The 12853-nt window shown below is 37.5% G+C and overlaps 2 protein-coding genes across 6 annotated transcripts in view; both read left to right on the top strand.

The window, feature by feature from the left end:
• The window catches only part of cysltr3 (cysteinyl leukotriene receptor 3), an 11301-nt gene extending 10444 nt beyond the window's left edge, over positions 1-857 (top strand). For both annotated transcript variants that reach the window (XM_084712068.1, XM_084712067.1), the window contains exon 5: positions 1-857. This exon is cut by the window's left edge and continues 395 nt beyond it. In XM_084712068.1, coding sequence (XP_084568194.1) covers positions 1-128 — 128 coding nt within the window. In that variant the 3' untranslated portion in view covers positions 129-857.
• Positions 858-6644: 5787 nt separating this feature from the next.
• Positions 6645-12853, top strand: part of LOC146305145 (kinesin-like protein KIF1C) — a 29743-nt gene continuing 23534 nt past the window's right edge. Inside the window, exons 1-2 of one of the 4 annotated variants that reach the window (XM_084711985.1) lie at positions 6645-7052; positions 7233-7388. The gene's annotated coding sequence lies outside the window, so the exon portion shown is untranslated. The remainder of the gene's footprint in view (positions 7053-7232; positions 7389-12853) is intronic. The other 3 variants (XM_084711983.1, XM_084711984.1, XM_084711982.1) reach the window with 3 other exon arrangements.

The raw sequence follows: 12853 nt of genomic DNA, 5'->3' as shown, positions 1-12853 counted from the left end.
TGCTGTATTACTACTCCACCAGGACGTTCAGGAAAAACCTGAGGGACGCTCACTCGTCTCTGCTGTCCAGCAGAGGGGAGTCCTTCAGGTCGGGACTGGTTCTGAGGAGAAGGAGGAACACCACCTGAGAGACCTGCAGGTCTTCAGAGTCCACTGGGACAATCAAAAACTCCAGCCTTCTGTCCTAAAGTCCTCTGTGTCATGAAGATGGAAAACATGTTGAAGAAGCTCTGTTAATTTATTTATTTCAGTAAAAAAGAATATTTTTAGTGTTCTTCTGAAAGATGAGTCTCTTTCCCACCTAAAACAGAAGAAAATTAATTGGAGTGAGACTCTGCAGGCAGCATCCAATCAGGAGGGTCCAAGAGTCTTTAAGGAGGTCCAGGTTTACGTTCTGCCCTCACAAAATGTAGCAAAAGGTTTATTTAAACAGAAACCTTGTTGTTTAAGAAAGTGCACTGATCGTCTCTGACCAACTTTCAGAGAGCTGCTCTACAATGCTGTACTGCTTTCATAATACACACCCACCAAACGAGAGAAAACTGAAGCATGTTGCACACCGTTACACACTGTTGCACACTGTTGCACACCGTTTTGAGGAAACATGTTGTTCAACTCAGAAACCATAGCAAAATGTTGAAAAAGTTGAACATTCCCCTCGTATCAGTGAAGAGGGTCAAAGAGCACGGATTAAAGCAGCCACGTGATAATTCACGTCACATTTTGGGTGAAAACCAGCGCCGTTAAAGTGTGAACGCCAAATAAAGAAGACTGGTGTCATTTTAATGTATATTAATGTTACCTGGTGATGCAATTAGTTTACCATAACATGAGTGAACAGACAACTACACCAGAAAAATAGTGACAGATGTCAGAAATACATCATCTGGAGATTCAGTAAGGTACTTGTATACATCAGGATATACAACCTCCGAACACTAGATGGAAAATATTTAATAGAAGCCAACGCCACTTTTGAAATAACTCACACATTGAAACAACATTTTTCGTGTTGAATGTTTTGAAAATGTGAGAAAATGGTAAAAAATGTTGATCAAAGTCCAAGATGACGTCATCAAAAGTCTTGTTTTGTCCAAAACTCAATAATATTCAGTTTACTGTCAGAGAGGAGCAAAGAAACCAGAAAATATTCACATTTAAGAAGCTGAAATCAGAGAACTTGGACTTTGTTTTATTCAAAAATGACTAAAATTGATTAATTTCCACCCAGTGAACCTGTTTTTTTTACTATGATAGTGAATCGGCAGCTGTGTGTGCACTGTGCACGGTAGGATATTATTCTTTATTTTAGAATTGTAATCCTACCAGTAATCTCCATTTTTACTAAATGGAACTGTAATCGGATTATGTCTTTTTTATCTGTAACTGTAATGCAATACAGTTACATTTTGTGTATTCAAATTACATAATCTTGTGACATGTAATCCATTACTCCTCGAACCTGCCTTTGACATTAGAACATCATTATTTGTTTGGCAAATTTTGATTTAATTTGTCTTAGTTGACAAAGTTAGATGAAATTTATTATTTATTATTTGAGCTGTCCTTTTATTTTTGTTTTATTTTGAAGGCAGAGGGCAGAAATAGAAAATAGCTTTGTAGTGACACTGCAGCCTCTTATCTGTGTTCTAACACAGTGAAGACTTGAATTGTTGTTTTATTATTTTGTCATGTTGCAAAATAATGAGGAACCACAATACTGTTGTTTTTATTGATTAATTCATTTGTACTGTTTATTATAAAAATATTTGGGCATTTCTTTTATATCAGTTTGGATGGATTTTGAGCAACTATTGGACTAGAAAACACCAAACATCATCACTGGATGTCTGATGATTAGAGTTTTATCGACGGTGGAATTTAAGTTTGTTACTGTGAAGAAATACGTCTCTTCATCAAACAGAATGTTTTACAGTTTGTTCACATGACAGAAGATATTTTAACTTTAATAATTCACATAAATTGAGCGGACATACATTCTGATAATGAACCTTGTAAAAACCATAAAGTGACGTAGAGAGTGGAGTTCAAACTGACCTGTCGGAAAATTGGATGGACTATTATTTGTCCAACGGCGCCGTCTGCTGGTCGTGCAGTAAAAAACAACCTTTAACTGTAACTCTGTACTGTTTTATATTTTTCTTATTGTCAATAAATCTCATGTTCAGACTCAAACCAACAGTGACTGAGCACTAGAGCATCAACTGTGGATTAATCCGCCGCTGAAAATAGTCCCCGACAGATGGAAATTATTGAAACCTTTTTAAAAATATATATTTATGAGGTGTTTTTAAAGATTAACGTCAGACTGTTGGTTTGAGTCTGTGTGTGATGTTTGTGTGTTTCAGTTCTCAGGATCTTTGTTAACATGTTTGTGTCAGTAATAAATATTCTGATAAGTTTCCGTCACGTAGACCAGAAACGTCCCACAGGAAACAGCTCCTTCTCCTCTGTCCTCCGATTCTGGATATTTATGTTTATTTGTTTATGTTCACTGAAATGTGTGACTTTCTTCTCGCAGACGTGTCTCATGTTCTCGAGCCGTGGACAAACCCACGCATGTCTTATAATGTTGCTTTTTCAATTCAAAGTAGAGGGATCTCCACATTAGACCAATCAGACTGAAGCTCTTTGTGATGTCATCATGTACTTGAGAATACAAACTTTTCCAGCTTGTTGCAAACGATAATAACTTTTGAGTACAAACTCTTATATTGATTGCATTTCAAAATTAGATACACAAAATCTACTTATTGTTAATTTTTGTTTGTTTGTTTACATTTCAAAAATACAAAATCAATAATTTTGCTCTGATTTTTCATGAGTTGAAGAAAAAGAAATCAACATCTAACTTGAAAAGTTTATTTTTCTTAAATTTTGTTCTCAAATATGTTCAAATTCATTTTAGTGAACACTTCTTTTAACACATTTATGAACAAAAGTTGAGAGAAATAAAGGTCATCATGAGTAGTTTTAGTTCTGATACTTCAAGTACTTCTTGCTGGTATGTACTTTTACTCAAATAAAATTTCAAACGCAGGACTTTTGCTTGTAACCGAGTATTTCTACACAGTGATTTTGTTCTTTTTACATTAATAAAGAATGATAAAGTATATCTTAAACAGCTGAGTAGTACAAATTTCAGAAGACTATTAGAGGGACACATGATAAGAAAAAGAAAAGAGTCACACTGAAAAGAATAATGTAAAAAATGTCGAGAATGAAGCTGAAGTATTGAGAATAAAATCTAAGTGTCAAGAATTAAGTCAAAATGTTGAAAATATTATTCATATATTATTCAGTCATATTCGTATATAAAGACTACATGTTGAAAATAATGTTGCACTTTTCAGTATTAGTGGCAGAGATAAGAAAAAGGAATCAGAGGAGAAAGATTCATTTCATCTTTGTTCTTCCTTCACTCATTTTCTTCCATTCCTGGTCCAAAGTAAGAGGCTGCAGTGTCCAGCAGTGTCCAGCAGAGGGGGCAGCAGCTCCGTGCTGCACACTGAACCCTCACACACTTTCTATTAATATTACTGACAGACTATGAATTGTGGGTAGTTCATTCATATCAGGAGGTCGAGCGGCAGCCCTGAAGGTTTCCTGCAGTTCAGAACAACAGCTTCCATCTCCTCGTTTTTTAAATTTTATTTTCAGTTACAGGTCATTAGAAACACAGCAGACTGACGGTCAGTGTCAGCGCCCCCTGCTGTCCCATTTAATTTATGACATCACAGGGGGAAAGTCATTCCTGAGGGAGCTGTGGACCAATCACAAGGAGGTCAAAAGTCAGACAGCAATCATCAAACTTAAACTTATTTTATGTTTTGTTTGTTTTTTTACAGCGTTTTACACAAATGCTGCTTTCTTTTCTTTGTGTGTGTGTGTGTGTGTGTGTGTGTGTGTGTGTGTGTGTGTTTCCTGACTTCCAGGTGTTTCCTGACCCCACCCCCTCTTGTTTTACAGACACACACACACATTGACACACACAAAGACAGAGACTCGTGATGTTTGACACTGACTGAACACACAGACAGAAACAGAGGTGATGAAAACATTTTTAACAGACAGACAGACAGACAGACAGACAGACAGACAGACAGACAGAGCGACAGACAGACAGACAGACAGACAGACAGAGAGGTGAAAGTATGAAAATTACTGGGTTTATGTTTGCCAGTTTATTAGGCACAGCTGGCTAACACTAATAAACAATCCTGTAAAAAAAAAGTGTTTTGATTCAATGTTAGGATCATTATGGAGGATGTAGTTTGTGTTTCAGTTATTTAGCCTCCTCTCACTCATATAAATGGCACATTTGTAGTTTTATTAGCTGTTTGTTTACATTTCGTCAAAGAAGAACCATTAAATCCACGCTGAATTATCTATGAGCAGTTTCATGGATAATTAAAGCTATAATATGCAACATTTACACATTAAAATGAAAAAAAGTCAAAAAAGTTGTTGCATTGTGTATTTTAATTATTCCAAATGTTTCAGACATGTTCATACGTTCATCCTGAGAAATCTGTAATTTATTCAAGTTATGGTCATTTCCTGCTAGCCGTTGCTAGATAGCTGCTAGTTGCTATAACTTCCAGGAAAACGTGGAATACGTCAGAGAGCGAGGAAGTCGGCGAATGTCACTAAATGTGACATGAATAAAACTTTCATATGTCAGCTGTAGTGGCTGTTTAAAAGTGAAGATAAGTCCCATGATTCCATGCTACTTCATGACATCATCAAACTGGATCTTTTGTTATGGTTTTAGTATCAAAGCGCCTCAGTGATAAAAATGACATGTGTTTATTTCATGATGGACAGTGGAGTTATTGATAATCTGTGGGAGTGGACGTCACGCTCAGTCTTCAGACGTGTAACATGTCTCTGTGTTCATCTTTAACAAAGTAATGACTTCACTCACACAAACTGCGACCCACAAAACTAACAAATTAGCACCATTAAAAGTATACTGGATTATCTATTAGCAGTTCCAGTTTGCAGTGTGATAATGAATTTATTTATATATTTTTATTACTTTGATACTGAAGAAAACATCAGTGTTTTTTCTCTGATTTTGCAGCAGATTTATGGTGGTTTATTTTTGATGTTCTTACTGATAATAATATATTCAGGAAGTGTGAGTCCCACTGATCTGAAGATATTTGACTGAACAGTTTCCACACAGACACTGAAGTGAAGCTCAGTCTCTGCTGATCAAACATCTGCAGTCTGTGAAACACACAGACTGCTCCTTTAACATCCTGTGTGCGCGTGTCTCTGGTTCCAACGCAACGTCACCCAGGGGGCGACATGGCGACAAAGATCGTCTGTGTTTAAGAAGATGATCCACTCCGCAGCGCTTGAGTTGGAATAAAACGTTAATTTGTGGATACAGATTTCTAACTGATGATAACAGACCTACTGATATTAACAATGTTTATGAATAATTACATATATAATAACATTATAATTTAATCTAAATTAATCTTAGATTAATTGACATTAATCTAATCTAAGAGTGCTCTGTTGTACAATTAAAAACTTCTCACTTTTGCAAATTTAATTATATCGTTGTAAACCAGTGTTACAGCAAGTATAAAAAACAGGAAAAATATATTAAAAACAAACAATATGACACAGAAACACAGTGCAATTGACATTAACCTGTGCAAGGGTGGCTTGCACCTATAAACACAGATCATTCAAGCTCCACAGGAGCAGATTGATAATAATAATTAAAAAGGATCCACCATAACTCTAAAGGACACGTAAGAACTTAGTGAGCATTAAATATTGACAAACATTTCCTATTATGATAACCATCATCAACTTTTGGCTGATCTGTATTCCTCAGCAAAATGTTACCTTGCTTGCTATCTATCTAAAAAGTTAACAAAACATCAGGCAACACTGTTTACTAGCTTGTTTTTAAAAAAGTCAACAAAATGTTATATTGTTTTCAAACGAGCTAAAAAAGTTAAGACATTGGACAACACCTTTTGCTAGCTAATTAAAAAGTTAACAAAACATTAGGCAACACTGTTTGCTTGCTTGTAAAAAAAAAAGTCAACAGAATGTTAAGATTGTTTGCAAAAAAGACACATCATAAAACTCAGCTGGGTTGAGTTTGATGACGTTCTTTGAGGAACTCTTTTTTTATTTAAAGTTGATAGTGGCTCAGTTGAAATTAAAATTTGATGTTTTGGTGCAACAGAATTAAATTCAGTCTTGAGTTGGGGTGAAAATTAACTGAGGTTTAAAAGAAATTTAAATGTAATCTGAATTTTGAGCTAGTTTAAAAGTTTAGTGCAACATTTAAACTATGATTTGGTTTGAAATTAATCCTTGTGAACCTAACCTGAATACAGTTTTGTACTACTTAGACTTAAGTGTCATTTTCAGTGCAGGACTTCAACTTGTAACTTTTTCTATTGTAGTTTTGGTTGTGCAGTGCTTCTTCCGTGTTTAAGTTTTGGTGAAATCAGTCGGAGTGAGACCTCTCTGTGTTTGTGACGGTGACCCCCCCGGAGCACCAGGAGGAGGAGGGAGCGGAGCAGAGTGCGGGTCTGTGCGGGGCGGGGCGGCTCTGGCCCCGGGGCTGACGGCTGACTGGCTGGCTCGGCTCCTCCGTCACGGGGACGCGCCCGCACTCACGCGCACACACCCGCCGCGCGGCCAGGCCACCGGCCAGCCTCTCTGCTCTTTCCCCTCTTCTTCTCTTTCCTTTTCCTCTCTTCAGAACTCCATTTTCCGTTCAAACCTTCCGTTCTCGCTCGGTTTACCGTTAAACCTCCCCGGCTCCTCCCCGGTCAGGACCAGGAGCGGCGATCACCGGGCCGGACTTCCACCGGGATTACCGAGTTTCAGACCTGCCGTGATTCACCGCCCAGCAGCGGGCCTCAACTTTCCTTCATCTTGTTTCTCTTCTTCACTCTCTGAAACGGACGGTTACAGTCACCGCACTGTGACGTCAGCCCCGGGAAAAGTTCAGAAGCAGCCGCCGTTACACGGGAGAGACGACGTTAGTGAGTGTTTAACTTTTCTTTAACGTGTGTGTGTGTGTGTGTGTGTGATTGTGTGTGTGTGTATGTGTGAGTGTGTGTGTGAGACAGCAGCGCCCCCACCCAAACTTTCTGACTCTCCGGCCGTCTCTCTCTCTCTCTCTCTCTCTCTCTCTCTCTCTCTCTGTGTCCCGGTACCGACAGGCCTGGACCGGAACCCGAACCAGGACCGGACCGTTTGTGGATTCTCTGTTTTCGTTCCGTCAGTTGGTTTAGTTTAATGAACGGACAGATGATGGGGACCGTGTAAACGGATCAGCGCGTGGCCTCCACGAGACAGTTTCCTCCGGTCCGGTAGAGGTGAGTCATCCCCCCGGTAACACAATGTAACGTCACGTTATGTTACATAATATAATGTAGCACAATGTAATATAACATAATAACGAAGCGGAAAGTGACACAATGTAACATAAAATAACAATAAAACAAAGTTACATATTATAATGTAACACAGTGTGATATAACAACACAACATGTCACACAATGTAACGTAATATAATATTAAATACAATAATGTATAAAATGTAGTGTAACTCGATGTAATGTAATCTAATACAACGCAAAAGTAACAATGTAACTTAACAAAATGTATTGCATTGTGATATAATATAATGTGATACAGTGTAATATATTAATATATTGTAACGTAACATAATGTAACAGAACATAGCATGTGTTATGTAAGATAAGACAAACATGAGGTGTAATGTCAGTGGTGTTTAATGACTTAAATGAATTCACAGTTTAATTACATTTAATTGACCTGAATGTAGTTGAGTCCAGTAAAACTGTACTTTAATATATTTATTTACAGTCAGTAATGACAGTAATGTTTCATGTTTATTCTCTTTTATATTTATTTTTAATTCCATGTAATAACAAGTGGGTAAATTAACATAATTGCCACTACAATAAAAGTTGTTTGTTATTTCTTCAAAACAGTCACACTAATGAAACAATCATTTAAATTAAACTTATCATAAAACACAGAATATATGTTTCTGAAGGATGAGATAAACAAAGTTAGTGCCAAAGGTTTACCATTAAATTACATTAAACATGATGACAATTTAAAATAAAATCAATTAATCAAATACAAATGATACATAATCAAAGATTTAATATTCAACAGTGAAATAGCCTCAGGCAGTGTGCAGAGAAACGAGTTATTAGGATGTAGTTCAGTGATGTTATTATAATTTACACTTTCAGTGCAGAATAATGCTCTTTAATTTCATTCAGTTAGTAAAGTTTATTCCAGTTTCAGTCAAGGAAAAAAAGCAACATATTTCTCTCTACCAAACAGAGTTCTGTGTTCTGATAATAATAAATATGTTTATTTTTTATTGTTCTGTCAGTCGTTATTATGATAAAATTATTGCATGTTTACTCTCAGAGCTCACAGGGTTTTGTTGTTTAATTCCCAGCCAAACATGTGCAACCTGGTTCTAAATCAAAAGAAGCACTTTACCACGAGGGTCGGGTGAATTGGTAAATTACGTTTTCTGTTCCAAAGCAGAACAATTAGCTCATCACTGTAGTCGCCACCGCTTCCCGCTGTCGCTCTGACGGCGACCTGAGCTGTCTCTGATCTTAAAACTCCCAGAGTTAGAAGATCTTCGTTTCTGCATCACGTGTCAGTAAGTTAGTTGTCTTCGCTGTTTGCGGTCTGCCAGGGTTCTCTGAGTTCTACGTGACTCGATGGATGGATGAACATTAAAGATGATATCTTCAGGAATGTTCATCTCTTTGTTTTCGTATTTTCACTCAGTTATGACTTGAGTCAGAGTTTTGACTCCTGCAGTGTCTTTCGTTCCCCGCCTCCTCCTGTGATGTTAACTCCGGCTGAATGTAGAGTTACGAACAGTTAATGCTGCTTCATTCAGTTTCAGTTGATCAACATCATCACTCGCTACACGGCCAACAGTACGTGGACACCGGGACAAATCTCCTTCCAGAACCGTTAACGTGAATCGGTTCATTGTTTAGTTTGTTAGCTTTTGTGTGTGGGGGCGTTGTCATGTTGAAACAGGAAGGGGACAAACACAAACTGTGTATCTGCAACTAAAAGGACAAACCAGGAAAAACAGAACCAGACCAGAACTGACAGACTGAACTAAACAACACGAGCAACTTCTAGAGGCAACCGAGATGAAGAGAGACTCACCTCCACACTCTTCATGTCCCTCTCTGGCTAAAGTTAGCTTGTGTAGCTAAAGCAGTTCTCAGCAGGCATCTCAGCTATCTGTGTGTGTGTGTGTGTGTGTGTGTGTGTGTGTGTGTGTGTGTGTGTGTGTGTGTGTGTGTGTGTGTGTGTTGTGTATTTTTAGCTGCATGTTGTTTGGATTCTGCTCTGATGTTATTAGGCAACACCACAAAACTGATAACATGAGGGAACCAATCATCTGCGTCATTATGACAGGGTCTCATTGTGTGTGTGTGTGTGTGTGTGTGTGTGTGTGTGTGTGTGTCATATGTCTGGTTCAGACTGTATTTCTGCTCAGATGGTCAGTGTGTCAGATTATAGAGTCATAAATTCTTGCTTTGACTCTGCCAAGAGACACGACAGACGACACGTTGGTCTCCAACCAATCGCAGCTTTCTGTCTCTAACAGCCTGTGTGATGTCATCAGGAAGGAGGAGGAGCTAGGGATCAACTTCCTGTAAACAAACATGGCGTCTTAAGCAGTGTATAATACTGTGTTTCATACTTCATCAGCAGCATCATTTCAGCTTGTGTTCAGGTGAAGAAACTCTGTGCTCCTATTGGTCAACGTCACCAAACACTCGGGCTGATTGACTTTGAAAAAAAGATTATTCTGACTGAAACTGGAGCCGCGATGTGTGACATCAGAAGGAATGAGGATTTTTACATCATTATTCTCATTTTCTTGGAAAAATGTTTTAAAATAATTATGCTGTGATTTAGATTTTTGTGGGGATTTTTAGTAAACAAAGATTTTTTCTGAAGTCCAGGACGTCATTTAAAATTCTCTAGATCAGGCCTTTAAAAATAATTAAATGATCTAATGAACTAATCTTAAAAATTACATCAAGTTAATTTGGTTGTTAAGCAGAACAGCATTAAAGTTAATTAACTTCAGACTGTAGTCAACAGGTTGTTGTTCTGTCAGTGATGGAGCGTCTTTCACAAATGTGACGCAGGTTCAAATTAGAGTCGAAACCATCAGCTGATAAACAGAAAATTTAATTTGGTAAACTTAGATCCAGTCATTTCTTTTTTTCTTGGCTTTATATTGTTGTAAACTTTGTTCTCTGTAACTCTGAGTTTGCACAAAACAAGCATGTTGAAGGTTCCAGCCAACATTCGGGTGTGATGAATTTAAATGAATGTGATTTTTTTTTTTTCCCCATTTTTTGACTTTTTATAAACTAATCGATTAATTGAGAAAAGAAACTGCAGTACTTAATTAAATGTACTGAGTTACTTTCCACCAGTGCCTCCTCAGACACATGAAATAAATATTTTAATATTATTTAATAATAATTGATTGAAATAATCTTTTCACAGTTTTTTTATTAAACAATATGCTTATTTCCTTTTTAACACAATTATAAGACAAGACATATCTTCCAAAAACTTAATATCAAAAGTACAAGTAAGTAACTGAGGCATAGAAGTAACAACACAACAAATGAGGATGATAATTGTGAAAAAATAAAAATAAAAATATATATTTTTAAAAGGGGAAAGGAAATAAAATAAATAGGTAGATAAATAATTAAAATTAAATAATACATGATAATAATAATAAAATAAAATAAAAATTGTGCAGGGACAACATATTCCCAGACAGTTCACATAGTCACATCAGTGTAAGAGGTGCTTTAAAGTGTCCCACAGACCATCACAGGCAAAATGACTCTGTCATTTATTTATTTTAATTTTAAATTTAGTTATTGATTGTTCTGTATTTACTTAAAGTGAGACATCCTTGTCGCTTCTGGCAGAGAGCGAAGGGATCTGCAGTTTATTGTTATGAATTAACGGGTGAATGTTTGATTTCTGTAGTTGAGTTATTTGACCGCAGGCTGAGGTTTATGATGCCAATATTTCCCACTGCACATGAAGGCAGCACGTGGTCATTATCATGTGAACAGGACGTAGAGCCTTGAACAGTGTGAGGGAGTCGGAGTGTAAAATGTTCTTTACAAACTGGGCGTTGCTATCTTTAGCTGTGTGTGTGTGTGTGTGTGTGTGTGTGTGTGTGTGTGTGTGTGTGTGTGTGTGTGTGTGTGTGTGTGTGCGCGTGTGCGTGCGTGCGTGCGCCGGGTATGGAGCCCATTCATTATCACATTCCTCCAGAGAGGCCTCCACATGGGAACGAGCTCCGTCTACGTCTCCACATGACTGTAATCACATCAAAGAGTGATCACACGTTCATTCAGTGATCAATAATCAATCAATAACAACCGATGAGCTGCAGTTTCTACAGACAGGAGGAGAAATACCTCAGAGAACCAAAGTTGTTTTGTGTGCTTTTCAAAGTAATAAACGTGAATTTAATCCCTTCAAAAGTAATTTTGCAGATATTTGAACAGAGTTTTAAATGATTAAACTATTGATTATTTTTTTCCATTCAGTTATTAATAATAAAATGTCAGGAAATAGTGAAAAATGTCCAAAACGTCCCAGAATTCAAGGGGACGTGTTGTTTAGTCCAACCTGCAGTTTAAAACCTAAACAGAATCAGTTTACTGGGATTTAAAACAGAGAAACACTGCAGACTCATTGATTGATTGATCAGCTTTGTTAATAATTGACTTTTTTGCAGTTCAGTCAACTAATTCAGTCGTAGGGCTGTGACGGTATGGATTTTCTCTTACTGTGGTAAGAGGTAAGATACCTGCAGCATGGCTGTTTACCGTGTTTTATTGGACTTTTTTTTAAACATACTGTCATTAGCGTAGCATAGCACTAAGTTGTCAGTGTGTCAGTTAAACGCTGCAGCTTATCAACTCTGGCCAAAGCTAATGCTAGTATTGTACCTTACAGTGTTGCTCCGGTGCGATCGTATCTCTTTCAGAACTTTTGTAACCAGCCATGAACTCCAGCGACTTTGTAAAATTAATCTATAATGATAAATCCAGCACTGAATGTTTTCTGTAGTTATTTATCCATTTTTTTCCGAGTTGAAACAGTTGTTGTCGTTGTTAGCATGCTATTAGCATCCTCTGACAATCCCAGCGTGCCTTGGGTTGAGTGTCAACCAATCAGAGGCTGTGTTCCTGACTTGTGTGTGACAGCGCTGATCTTTAGATCTCATCGTGAGATTGAACCTTCAAAATAAAACTAATGAGCTCAACATCACATCACATGTATTGCAGTAATCATCTCAGAGTTATTTGCCGTTTGGTGACGCGTTCAGTCGCTGTTCAGGTCAAATACGTTAAAAGTAAAACTCCTTCAGTTGAATCCAGAGGTTTTCAGACTGTGAGGCCTCTCCTCTGCCCTGGAGGGGTGAGAGACAGTGTGAGATTATAGAGACAGGTGCATACCGGGGATACCACAGCGAGGAAATTCTCCTACCGCTTAATAAACTCGTGACAACACAGGTGTTACTAATCTCACCTGACGTTTTTACAAGAGATAGAAGCGATTACACTTAATATCTGTAACCCCTTTGGGCAGGTAGCAGAAATATTTTACTTGTCCGACAGCCAAACGTACTTGTCAGAAATGGAAAATCTCAGCCTACTAAAGAGAAAATTAAAGTCAGCGGGGCTTCTACCTTTGTTAGGTT

The sequence above is a fragment of the Lutjanus erythropterus genome, chromosome 23 (assembly GCF_056507025.1).
Source record: "Lutjanus erythropterus isolate fLutEry1 chromosome 23, fLutEry1.hap2, whole genome shotgun sequence".
NCBI classification, from domain to species: domain Eukaryota; kingdom Metazoa; phylum Chordata; class Actinopteri; order Lutjaniformes; family Lutjanidae; genus Lutjanus; species Lutjanus erythropterus.
This window is presented reverse-complemented; position numbering and strand designations above follow the sequence as displayed.